Genomic DNA, 13,975 nt, shown 5'->3' with positions numbered 1-13,975 from the left:
TTGCAGTTTTCATGTAGTTAATAATGTTACTGATCCTCCTCCATCTCCAAATTCTAGCCAACCAACGCCTCATCTTCTGCCTTGGAACCCTCCACCACATGGGATCAATGCCAATTTCACCAGTTTCTTCATTTCCCCTCCCAACACCTTACCCCAGATCCAACCTCCCAACTTGGCATCACCCTCTTGAACTGTCCTACTTGTCCATCTTCCTTCCCACCTATCAGCTCCGCCCTCCTTTCTGACCTATCACCATCATCCCCCACTTCCATCTACCTATTGCATTCCCAGTTACCTTCCTCCCCCACCTATCCCCCTCTGGCCACCCCCTAATTTCCGATGAAAAGCATATGCTCGAAAAGTTGACTCTCCTGCTCATCACATGCTGTCTGACTGGCTGTGATTTTCTAGCACCACGCTCCAACACGATATGACTATTGACTGTTTTGTGTGCACTGGAATTTACAGCTATCTGAACAGTTGATAGTTATTCCTTGAGGGGAAAATAAGTTAATAGCCAAGGATGCTTTCCCCCAAAGTGAGTCATTGAACAACGAATTAGTTTTTTATTCTTCCTTTGCATTATCTAGCAGGAACAAAGTTGTATACTTTCACACTCTAAACTGTGCTAACCAGTTTGGCAGCTCTATGGAATAATTTGCATAACAATAAATTAATAATTCTCTTTATTAAAGAAATCTGGATGATGAATCTTTTTATTCCAGGTCTAATGCAGACAAAACATTAAATTGGCCACGTCAGGAACTGGGTAAGATAATTAAATGTACATTGCAACCTGAGTACCAGTCAAACTTGAAACAGATGGTACTCAATTCCTATCTCGTTAAAAATCACAACACCAGGCTATAGTCCAGCAGGTTTAATTGGAAACACATTAGCTTTTGTAGCAACGCTCCTTCATCAAGTGGTTATCACAACCACCTGATGAAGGAGCAGTGCTCTGAAAGCTAGTGTGCTTCCAATTAAATCTGCTGGACTATAACCTGGTGTGAGATTTTTAATTTTGCACACCCCAGTCCAACACCGGCATCTCCAAATCAATTCCTATCTCAGTCATAATTTGATCAAGTGCCACACAAAAGACTTTGAGCTCACAAAATAAAAGGGACAGTAGAAACATGGATATAAAATAGGCTGACTGACAAAACAGAAAGGAAGATTTGCAGTGAAGTTTCCCAGAGATGAATTTTAAGAACTTCACTCTCGTTGATATCTATATTATAATAACCTGGACTTTGGTGCACCAGATGAAATTTTGACATTTCCAAATGATATAAAAGTTGGAAATATTTGAACTGAGAGGGTTACATAAAACTTCACAAGGGTTCTAGTTATAGAGTCATAGAGAGGTACAGCACAGAAACAGACCCATCGGTCCAACTTGTCCATGCCAATCAGATATGCCAACCCAATCTAGTCCCACCTGCCAGCACCCAGCCCACATCCCTCCAAACCCTTCCTATTCATATACCCACCAAGGTTCCTTTTAAATGTTGCAATTGTACTAGCCTCCACCACTTCCTCTGGCAGCTCATTCCATACACGTATCACTCTCTGCGTGAAAGCGTTGCTCCTTAGGTCTCTTTTATATCTTTCCCCTCTCACCCTAAACCTATGCCCTCTAGGTCTGGACTCCCCACTCCAGGAAAATGATCTTGTCTATTTACCCTCTCCATGTCCCTCATGACTTTATAAACCTCTCAGTTCACCCCTCAGCCTCCAACGGTCCAGGGAAAACAGCCCTAGCCTATTCAACCCCTCAATAGCTCAAATCCTCCAACCCTGTCAACATCCTTGTAAATCTTTTCTGAACCCTTTCAAGTTTCACAACATCTTTCCGATAGGAAGGAGACCAGAATTGCATGCAATATTCCAACAGTGGCCTAACCAATGTCCTGTACAACCGCAACATGACCTCCCAACTCCTGTACTCAATACACTGACCAGTAAAGGACAAACACCTGTTTCACTATCCTATCTACCTGCGACTCCACTTTCAAGGAGCTATGAACCTGCACTCCAAGCTCTCTTTGTTCAGCAACACTCCCTAGGACCTTACCATTAAGTGTATAGGTCCTGCTAAGATTTACTTTCCCAAATGCAGCACCTCACATTAATCTGAATTAAACTCCATCTGCCACTTCTCAGCCCATTGGCCCATCTGGTCAGGATCTTGTTGTAATCTGAGGTAACCTTGTTCACTACACCTCCAATTTTGGTGTCATCAGCAAACTTACTAACTACCTCTTATGTTGGCACCCAAACCATTTCTATAAATGATCAAAAGTAGTGGACCCAGCATAAATCCTTGTGGCACTCCCCTGGTCACAGGCCTCCAGTCTTAAAAAACAACCCTCCACCATTACCCTCTTGTCTTCTTTGAGCCAGTTCTGTACACAAACTAGGCAAAAGTGAGGACTGCAGATGTTGTAGATCATACTCAAGATTAGAGTGGTGCTGGAATATTTGCAGTGAAGTTTCCCAGAGATGAATTTTAAGAACTTCACTCTCGTTGATATCTATATTATAATAACTTGGACCACAGAAGGTCAGGCTACATCCGAGAGCAAACTAATCAGTTCTGGTTAGCTCTCCCTGTATTCTATGAGATATAACCTTGCTAACCAGTTTCCCATGGGGAACCTTGTCGAACGCCTTAGTGAAGTCCATATAAATCACATTCAACGCTCTGCCCTCATCAATCCTCAATGAGTTTTTCGAAGTAGTAACAATCAAGTTTGAGAGGATGATTTTATAGGCTGACGTTCAACACTGAAGACTATGAAATGATTCATTTCAGCAAAAACAAGAGGGTACAATTCTGAAGCAAGCACAGGAACGGGGGACTCCATGTACATGGGCACGTCATTGAAGGTGGCTCTACAGATTGAACAAGTAGTTAATAAAGCATAAAGTAACCTCAGTTTTATTAATCAGGAACAAGAGCAAGACAGTAAGGAAGTTATGCTGAAAAAAATTAGAAACTTTCATTCAGAAAAAAGAGAAATTGATTTTGATTTGATTTATTGTCACGGGTTCCTGAGTACAGTGAAAAGTTCTCTTTTGCGTGCAGTACAGGCAGATTATAGCATATGAAGATCACAGATTGAGGAATGTCAAGTTGCAGTGCAAAGGTGGCACACAAAAAGCAAGATCAACATTAGATTTGAAATTGGAGAGATCTATTCCGAAACCTAATAACAGCAGGGAAGAAGCTCTTTAACCTGTTGGTACGTGTGTTAAGCTTTTGTAACTTCTGCCTGACCAGAGGTTGGAAGTGATTACAACTGGGGTGGGATGGGTCTTTAATGTTGGCTGCCTTACTGAGGCATTTAGTGTAGTGGAGTCAATGGATGGAAAGTTGGCTTGCATGGGGGTATAGGATGTGCGTTGGAAAAACTCAGCAGGTCTGGCAACATCTGTACAGAGAAAGCAGCGTTATGGACTTGAAATGTTAACTCTGCCTTCTCTCCACAGGAGGAGACAATGAACTTGTATGATCTCAATCTGAGCCTCACATCTTGGCCCCACAATTTATTTTTGAATTTACTCAGATGAGGGCAGCATTGGCTGCGCCAGCATTTACTGCCTGTCCCTAGATGCCCTCAAAGATGGTGTTTACTGCATTCTCAAACCACTGCAGCCCATATGCTGTAAATTGATCCACAATGTCCTCATGCAGGGAATTCCAGGATTTTGACCCAGTGACAGTAAAGAAATGAAGACATATTTCCAAGTTAAGGTGGTGACTTGCCTAGAGGGGAACTTGAAGGGGATAATATTCCCATGTATCTGCTGCCCAAAGTGATCTAAATTTGGAATAGCAGCAGCCTGAATGAGATGGGTCAAGCTCCCACAGAACCAGGATTTTTAGATTTAATTATTCTGTAACACCTACTAAATATTGAAGGTGTTTTTCCTCTGTCACAGGTAAAAGCTGGGTTCTCTTCCTGCTACTTGAATTACACGAGACAACCTATTTTATTAAATTCACCTTTGCCAAGGGTGTGTTTACTATATTTTGTACAGTCTCTGTTTAGCAGTTAATCTATTACTGTTACATTTTGCAACAGTTAGAAGAAATTAGAAAAACCTCTCTTTTGGTGTACTTTAACTATAGTTTATAGAGTCAGATGTACAGCATGGAAACAGACCCTTCGGACCAACCCGTCCATCCCAACCAGATATCCCAACCCAATCTAGTCTCACCTGCCAGCACCCGGCCCTTTTCCCTCCAAACCCTTCCTATTCATATACCCACCCAAATGCATCTTAAATGTTGCAATTGTACCAGCCTCCTCCACTTCCTCTGGCAGTTCATTCCACATAGGTACCACCCTGTGTGAAAAAGTTGCCCCTTAGGTCTCTTTTATATCTTTCTCCTCTCACCCTAAACCTATGCCTTCTAGTTCTGGACTCCCCCACCCCAGGGAAAAGACCTTGCCTATTTACCATATCCATACCCCTCATGATTTTATTAACCTCTATAAGGTCACCCCTCAGCCTCCGACACTCCAGGGAAAACAGCCCCAGCCTGTTCAGCTTCTCCCTATAGCTCAAATCCTCCAACTCTGGCAACATCCTTGTAGATCATTTCTGAACCCTTTCAAGTTTCACAACATCCTTCTGAATGGAAGGAGACCAGAATTGCATGCAATATTCTGACAGTGGCCTCACCAATGTCCTGTACAGCCGCAACATAACCTCCTGTATGAATAAAGTGATTCTTTGTTGCTTTAAGACTGGTGGTTTGGCCAATCAAATTGTATCCAGGACACAACATCTTTAACTTGCCTTTAAAATTAGTAATAGTTAGGGTCTGTGGTCCAGGGTATTTTGAATATATTTGAAGGGGTTTGGTCAGGTCAATAACAAAACTTTACAAAAAGGAGAGGAAGTCATTGGAAAGAATGCACAAAACATTCATGAGAATAGTTCCAGGAATGAAGAACTTCAGCTATATGGACTGCTTTCCATTCGAAGAGAGTTTAAGATGAGGTGGCTTGACATGGTAGAATGGGCAAATAAAATACCACTTTTGGAAGGGTCTGGAACAATAGGGTGCAGATTGAAAGCACAAAAGTAGTAACAGTGAGAAAGAAAAGAGTTTTGTAAGAGGTGTCAACAATCTGAAACAAATTGTCCTGGGGTACAGTTCAACTGAAGCATCCAAAAGTGAAGTAGATTGTCATCTAAAAAGGAAAGGCTGTATAGTCTTAGCGAGATAGCAAGGAATAGCCTCAAGTGAACTGCTCATTCAGAAAGTAATGCAAACATGACAGGCCAAATGGCCACCTTCGAGTCGGTCACAACTGAGAGTCTCTCATCAGGTAAAGCTTGTAAAGTGATCACACTCAATATTTTACAGCACTTCAACCTAAAACGAAAGTTGGAAAAAAGTACGGATGTAGTGGACCAAGTGCTTGCTCACAGGGAAAGGTTTAGTCGCCTGTGCGCACTGATTAGCGCCTGGAAAAAGTTTGCCAAAAGATCTTGCACGAAAACTATGTTCCATAACAAGGTCTGAAAGCATGAAAGAGTTCCTGTGTCAGAGAACGGAGCAGAAGGAGTATGTAAACTCCGGCGCACAGTGGCTCTTTAACTTACTTCTTGTAATCTACGCTGAAGAGGCGAAACCCAGTTCCTGCCCCTCCTCCTGAAGTCACCGCCGTGGCTTCTTGGCCCAACTCGGTCGATTCTCTCCCCAGGCCCTGGTCGTTGTAGGATATGCTGTTGGTCGCCATACTCGCCCTCGGGCTGTCCTACTATATCCCGGGCACCGGCTGCCAAAGCGCTGTGAACGGGTTAACTTAGTTTGTCTGACGTTCAAAACTCCTCGCTGCCGGCCAGCCGGCCCCGGACTCGAGTGACACCGGAAATGGGACGGGGGGGTGGGGTGAAAGGTCAGCTGACACCGAGGTCACGTGATCCAGCGGCTGCCATGGAAACGCCCCTTGCCCACAGCCGCCGCCCTGGTCAGATGGTGGGAAAAGGCTGCTCTCCTGCTTTTAAAAAAAACACTCAATGCACATTCACGGGAAGAACATCAGAAAGAGGAGCAGGAAAAGTATATGGTCCCTCGTCCCTGCTCCAAAAAATATCCTGAATTTAGGAAGTTATGGTACAAGAAGAAACTGCTCCACAAATATAAGTAAGAAAGGCCTTGGGTTTGTTTGTTGTATAGACTCAAACTCCAATGTTTGTTTATTTATCCATATGTTACAGTACAGATCCGACAGCTTCCGTAACTATATAGCACATAAAAATGTTTTTTTGTGACTTAAGTGTGTTTTTGAAATTAACAAAAAGCTGGCCTACAATGAGCGAAATGAAATACCCGAGTGAGGTGAACAATGACAGATGAAAGCCCTGGAAACATCACCAGTCTAATTATCACAAAAGGATTGCGACTGTAAATGCGTTACCCTTGGACACCCAGAGGGAGAAAGGTTTTTTAAAAAAGTTATACTTGGAAATGAATGTACTCGTTATATTGGAGCACTGACACTGTACAAACAAGTTGGAGTTGTATGAGTCATTTGCAAGTTTTACTGGTTATTCCTCAGGATTTGGCTAATCTTTTTGCTCTTCTGGACTCTCTGCAATTAATATCGAACAGGAACAGGCCTTTGGCCCACATTGAAAAGCAATAACATCCTTCCTGTACACATATTCCAGCTGCCAAATAATTTCATTGTAACCACCTCCCTGCTCTTACTAATGAAGTCTAGAATATGCTTTATTAACCGTTCTCTCTTGCTGTATTACCATTTTTAATTACTTATGTACATATACACCCAGGCCTTTGTTCTCTGACACAGGCTTTAGAAAAGTATTGTTTATTTTATTTGGTCTCACCATGTTCTTTGTACCAAATTTATCACCTCACACTTCTCCACCTTGAACGTCATCCGCCCACTCAATCAAAGTGTCAGTGTTCTTTTAAAGTTCCACGTTGTCTTCTTCACAACTTCGAATTCTTCTGAGATTTCTGTCATCACAAAGTTTGAAATTGCACCTTGCACACAGGATCTTACTCATTTATATCTGTCAGGAAAAGCAAGGTTTCCAATACTGAACTTTGAGGAACTCCATTGCAAATCTGGTAGCCTAGAAAATAACCATTATCCATTATGCTCTGTTTCCTATCTCTATGTCAATTTTGTATCCACATTGCTACTGACTCTTTTATTCCATGTCTGATAACTTTCTTCATAAGTAAGGTTATTGTGTGGTATTGTAATGAATGCTTTTTGGGAATCCACAGACACCATATACTAGCTTTGCCCTCACAACAACTCTTAATTCTTCAAAAGGTCCAGCAAATTGGTTAGATGTAATTTTCCTTTAACAAATCCATATTGACTCTTCTGAATCAACTGATATTTTTCCATGTGCTATTAACTCTATTCTGAAAAATAAGTGGTATAGTTAACACCAAGGAGAAAAGCCTTAGTCTTTAGAACTATACAGAGAGGCTCGTCAGATGGGCTGAACAATGCAAATCGGTAAAAACAATGACTGCAGATGCTGGAAACATCTGGATTAGTGGTACTGGAAGAGCACAGCAGTTCAGGCAGCATCCAAGTAGCTTCGAAATCGACGTTTCGGGCAAAAGCCCTTCATCAGGAATAAAGGCAGTGAGCCTGAAGCATGGAGAGATAAGCTAGAGGAGGGTGGGGGTGGGGAGAAAGTAGCATAGAGTACAATGGGGAGTGGGGAGGGGGATGAAGGTGATAGGTCAAGGAGGAGAGGGTGGAGTGGATAGGTGGAAAAGAAGATAGGCAGGTAGGACAAGTCCAGACAAGTCATGGGGACAGTTACTGAGCTGGAAGTTCAGAACTAGGGTGAGGTGGGGGAAGGGGAAATGAGGAAACTGTTGAAGTCCACATTTATGCCTTGGGGTTGAAGTGTTCCGAGGCAGAAGATATCCAATCCCTCTACACTGCCATCCACCATGACCAGGGCCTCCAAGCCCTCCGTTTTTTCCTCTTCAGACGTCCCCAACAGTACCCTTCCACCGACACTCTCATTCGTTTGGCCGAACTTGTCCTCACCCTTAACAATTTCTCCTTTGAATCCTCCCACTTCCTCCAGACCAAAGGGGTAGCCATGGGCACACATATGGGCCCCAGCTATGCCTGTCTTTTTGTTGGCTACGTAGAACAGTTGATCTTCCATAATTACACTGGCACCACTCCCCACCTCTTCCTCCGCTACATTGATGACTGCATTGGCGCCACCTCGTGCTCCCGCGAGGAGGTTGAGCAATTCATCAACTTCACCAACACATTCCACCCTGACCTTAAATTTACCATCTCTGACACCTCCTTCCCCTTCCTGGACCTCTCCATCTCCGTTAATGACGACCGACTTGACACTGACATTTTTTACAAACCCACCGACTCCCACAGCTACCTGGATTACACCTCTTCCCACCCTACCTCTTGCAAAAATGCCATCCCGTATTCCCAATTTCTCCGCCTCCGCCGTATCTGCTCCCAGGAGGACCAGTTCCACCACAGAACACACCAGATGGCCTCCTTCTTTCGAGACCGCAATTTCCCTTCCCACGTGGTTAAAGATGTCCTCCAACGCATCTCATCCACATCCTGCACCTCCGCCCTCAGACCCCAGCCCTCCAACCGTAACAAGGACAGAATGCCCCTGGTGCTCACCTTCCACCCTACAGACCTTCACATAAACCAAATCATCCGTCAACATTTCTGCCACCTCCAAACAGACTCCACTACCAGGAATATATTTCCCTCCCCACCCCTTTCCGCCTTCCGCAAAGACCATTCCCTCCGCGACTCCCTGGTCAGGTCCACGCCCCCAAACAACCCACCCTCCAATCCTGGCACTTTCCCCTGCCACCGCAGGAACTGTAAAACCTGCGCCCACACCTCCTCCCTCACCTCTATCCAAGGCCCTAAACGAGCCTTCCACATCCATCAATGTTTTACTTGCACATCCACTAATATCATTTATTGTATCCGTTGCTCCCGATGCGGTCTCCTCTACACTGGGGAGACTGGGCGCCTCCTAGCAGAGCACTTTAGGGAACATCTCCGGGACACCCGCACCAATCAACCACACCGCCCCGTGGCCCAACCTTTCAACTCCCCCTCCCACTCTGCCGAGGACATGGAGGTCCTGGGCCTCCTTCACCGCCGCTCCCTCACCACCAGACGCCTGGAGGAAGAACGCCTCATCTTCCACCTCGGAACACTTCAACCCCAAGGCATCAATGTGGACTTCCACAGTTTCCTCATTTCCCCTTCCCCCACCTCACCCTAGTTCCAAACTTCCAGCTCAGTAACTGTCCCCATGACTTGTTCTACCTGCCTATCTTCTTTTCCACCTATCCAGTCCACCCTCTCCTCCCTGACCTATCACCTTCATCCCCTCCCCTACTCACCCATTGTACTCTCTGCTACTTTCTCCCCACCCCCACCCTCCTCTAGCTTATCTCTCCACGCTTCAGGCTCACTGCCTTTATTCCTGATGAAGGGCTTTTGCCCGAAACGTCGATTTCGAAGCTACTTGGATGCTGCCTGAACTGCTGTGCTCTTCCAGCACCACTAATCCAGAATCTGAAGAATGCAAATGTAATTTAATCCTGAAATGTGTGAGGCATGCATATTGGGAGGAGTAACGAGACAAGGGAATACAAATTGAATGTAGGACCCTATGGAGCACAGAGGTTCAGAGGGACCTTGGTGTGCATGGCCATAAATTTTTCAAGGCTGATAAGGTGATGCAGAAGGCATATGAGATACCAAGTTTATTAGTCAAGACATTGAATGCAAGAGCAAGGAATTGATGACTAAGAGAAAGTGAGGACTGCAGATGCTAGAGATCAGAATCAAAAAGCGTGGCGCTGGAAAAGCACGGCAAGTCAGGCAGCATCCAAGGAGCAGGAGAGTCAATGTTTCGGGCATATGTCCGTCAAGCTCCGCACGTTTTGATCCAGTACATTACATGAATTAGGCCAGAGCTGTGTGCAGTTCTGGTTGCCATATTGTATGAAAGATGTAATTGCTTTAGAGACACTGCAGAAGAAATTCACATGATCTTGCCTAAGCTGGAGGTAATTAACTATGAAGAAAGAAGAGAGAGTGGAGTTATATTCCTTAGAGAAGAAATGGCTGACGAGGGATTTGATTAAATTGTACAAAATTAAGTAGGTACGGCGAAACTTTTCCCCTTAGCAGAGGGATCAAAAACCATCTACAAGATGCACTGCAACAACTCACCAAGGTTCATTCGACAGCACCTTACAACCAGTAATCGCTACAACCTAAAAAGGAAAAGGACAGCAAGTACATGGGAACCAGCAAGTCCCGCTCCAAACCACACACCATCTTGACTTGGGAACAATATCACCATTCCTTCACTGTCTTTGGGTCAAAATCCTGGAACTCGCTTTCTGTTAGTGGGGTGGATTGCAGCAGTTCAAGAAGGCTGCTCACATCCCCATTAATTAGTAAATAAATTTCAAAATATGCCAACTTGCATAGTTTTAAAAATTAAGCCTTGCAGATGAGAAATTCAGAAGGCAAGAAGAAAGGAGAGGAAGAATGTGAAAGAAGGACAAGTAATATAGAATGACAAATAGAGTATAAGTAGAGGCTACCCAAATCAGGAGTTTTAGTTAGATTGTTATGGGAAGATGAATCTGTTGAACTATTGAATTGGATTGTATTGTTCATTATGAGATGTTGTGTTGGCAGTAGATGAGGCAACACTCGCTAGGAAAATATGAAAGTAAATAAAATAGAGTCTTACTACAAAACATCTGTATTCTACTTCAACTTTTTTCTTTATCTCTATTTGTATCTAAGATTTGTACCTAAATGATGCCATGTGGGGCAACATTGTAAACTTTTCACTGTACTACTGTACCTCTGGATTTGAATACATATAACAATAAATCTAATTCTAATTCTAACATATGAAATACATCCATGCCATTGGTTTTCAGAGATTGTGTAAAAAATGTACAGAAGCTGGCACAAGGTGGCACTGCATTCCCAGATCCCATTGGATAATTGCTGACTGAAAATCGATGTCGGCAGTGAGGCTAAAATCTTCAGACAGAAATCATTTGAACAGCATATATACAGCACCTTTCACATCTAAGGATACCCTAACCAATGTAGTACTTGAAAACATAGTTACTATTATATGAATTGCACACAAATAGCTTTACAGTAATGACCAGGTATTCTGCTGTTGTGGTGTGACTGAGGGATAAATATCAGCAAGCGTACCAGGATGACTCATTTGATTTTAATTGAAATAGTATCATCTTTTAATCTACTGGAGAAGTAGCTGGGTCCTTCGGTTAACTCCTTCCCTGAAATGTAACCTTTCCGTCAATGCAACATTCCCTTTGTGTCTGCACATATTTTTGTATTTTGGGTCTTGAACCCACAACTTTCCAATTCAACGTACCAATCAAGTTCCAGCAAACAAATGGAAGGCATTTCAAACTCAAGTCTTCATCCCCCATACTAAAAATATTTGGAATCCTTTATAAGCGGCAATTATAGTCATTAAAACATAATCAATTTTCAGGGATTCATCAATCAGTGTATTGACCTGGATTAACATGCTAACATTTGAACTGCAGCCACAGGACCAAAGAGAATTCTGGCCTGAGACTCTGACAGTACAGAGCCATGCCCTTTGTCTTTTTTTCCAGACCTTCTGTCAGAGCTAAAGTAGTATGTATAGAATAGGTAACCCAGATGTGGACAGATTCAGACTTGTCTGTGATACTCACCTTGATGGAATATCTGTGACACTTCTGGTATTAATGTGAGACACTTGGCTTTTAAATAAAGGCACCAGTTGAACAACTAAGGAAGTTATGCAATCCTGTATAAGTTACTGGTTAGGCATCAACAATTCTGGGCACAACATTGGAGAAAGGATATCATGAACTTGAAGAGGAAATTCACAAAGATGTACTGGTACAGTATTAGAATAAGGCACTTCAATTATTTGGAGCAAGGGAAGAAACTGGGATTGTCCTTACAGCAGAGATTAAGGGGAAGTGTAATAGAAGTGTTCAAATTTATGAGGGGTTTGATACAGTTGTTAAGGAGAAATCATTTCTACTTGTTGGAGATTCAATAACCTCTAGACAATGACTTAAGTGTTGAAGAATTTTGTTTGTAGTTGTTCTGTAATGTGCTGTCTCAAAGGGAGGTGATTTTCAGGCATAGTGCCAAATAAGTAACACTCCAGGACTGAGCAGTTTTGAAATCACAGAATGCTAATCTCCTCCATCAATATGCAGCACATCCTTACCATTCCCTCTCCACCTTTAATAATTTTTCCATAAAATTCTATAAAATGAATAAGGTCAATTACATAAAATGGGCAAGGATTTGCCAAACAACGATAGGTCAAAAATAATTGAGAAATTTTTTTTAGGATTTCTGGCACTTTTATTCTTTTGTTTTCTTTTTTTCTGTTATCCCCACATGACTGCCTAACTGCGGTAGTGCTTATTTTTTCCCCACCACCCATGTTGTGTGTGTGCAGGTTTGCGACACAGTGAGAGACACAAGGTGCACCAATCTTTATTCAGTTTACACCTCCAGGAAGAAAGGAAACACCCAAGTGGCCAGTGACAAGCAGTGCCCATCACATCAAAGGGCAATGCTGTGTGATCAAACAGTGAAGGGGAGGGCACGGGTTAAATCAAAATAGAGTTGGAGGGGGAAATAATGCACTCCACTCCCTGCGGCGCCCACCTCTCCCTGAACAACTCCAGGGTGAACCTTCTCCTCTGCTTTTGGTTGCACTTCAGTCCCACGCTCCTGATCTTCGGGCACCCGGTACGGAGGAGGGAGGGCAGGTCCGAAGACCTCCTCGTGGGTCTGCTCCTAGGCCTGGCCAAACTGGCCATCAACAGGTCCAGGCAGCGGGCCGTGGAGGGGTCGTTAGGGCCGACTGCCTGCCCCTCTTCCGGGGTTATGTTAGAGCCTGGCTGTCCTTGGAGAAGGAGCACGCGGTGTCCACCAACACCCTGGAGTTGTTCAGGGAGAGGTGGGCGCCGCAGGGAGTGGAGTGTATTATTTCCCCGTCCAACTCTATTTTGATTTAGTCCCTACCCTCCCCTTCACTGTTTTGATCACACAGCATTGCCCTTTGGAAAAAAAAACAACTCCAGGGTGTTGGTGGATACCACGTGCTCCATCTCCAGAGACACCCGGGCTCTAACGTAACCGTGGAAGATGGGCAGGCAGTCGGCACTAACAACCCCCTCCACGGCCCACTGCCTGGACCTGTCTATGGCCAGTTTGGCCAGGCCCAGGAGCAGACCCACGAGAAGGTCTTCAGATCTGCCCTCCCCCCTCTGTACCAGGTGCCCGAAGATCAGGAATGTGGGACTGAAGTGCAACCAAAAGCAGAGAACGAGGTTTTTAAGAAAATCAAAAAGGGAGTGCAAATGCCCACACCCAATATATACATGATCCATGGACTCCACAGCACCACAGAACAAGCAGTTGGGCTGGGAGTCCGTGAACCACCATGCTGCATGCAGCACCCTCCACCCCAGATCCCCGAGAGAAAGGGGGAGGACTCCCACGTAGAGAGCCCTCCACTGGGGATCCCCACCGCCCGGTGGTAAATGGGCACGCCAAGGTATGTCTGGACGGTGGATGAGGGAGAAGAGGTGGACAGTGTGCAGCAGCAGTCGATACAGGGCCCACCTTTTTATGTCCTTAAAGGGGACAAAACTAAAATTCCGGAGGCAGCTCAGGTTGTGGGGCACAGGTTCCCGGGGGAAGTACGGGACCTTGGGGCCAATGTGAAATTCCATCCGGACAGGGGTAAGCATGGATGGGATTCCACCGCACACCTGAGCGTCCTCCAACTGGTGCACTACGTTGGGTCCGAGCACCGCCGTTTTAAGGCGTCGGATGGCAGTGGC

At 44.4% G+C, this 13,975-nt stretch overlaps 1 protein-coding gene across 1 annotated transcript in view; it reads right to left on the bottom strand.

Moving 5' to 3' along the window:
• The window catches only part of ap3b1a (adaptor related protein complex 3 subunit beta 1a), a 314,446-nt gene extending 308,543 nt beyond the window's left edge, over positions 1-5,903 (bottom strand). The window contains exon 1 of the mRNA XM_072547465.1: positions 5,629-5,903. Within this exon, the coding sequence (XP_072403566.1) occupies positions 5,629-5,765 (137 nt within the window). The 5' untranslated portion in view covers positions 5,766-5,903. The remainder of the gene's footprint in view (positions 1-5,628) is intronic.
• Positions 5,904-13,975: the final 8,072 nt, after the last annotated feature.

Source organism: Chiloscyllium punctatum, chromosome 2 (assembly GCF_047496795.1).
Source record: "Chiloscyllium punctatum isolate Juve2018m chromosome 2, sChiPun1.3, whole genome shotgun sequence".
NCBI lineage: Eukaryota > Metazoa > Chordata > Chondrichthyes > Orectolobiformes > Hemiscylliidae > Chiloscyllium > Chiloscyllium punctatum.
This window is presented reverse-complemented; position numbering and strand designations above follow the sequence as displayed.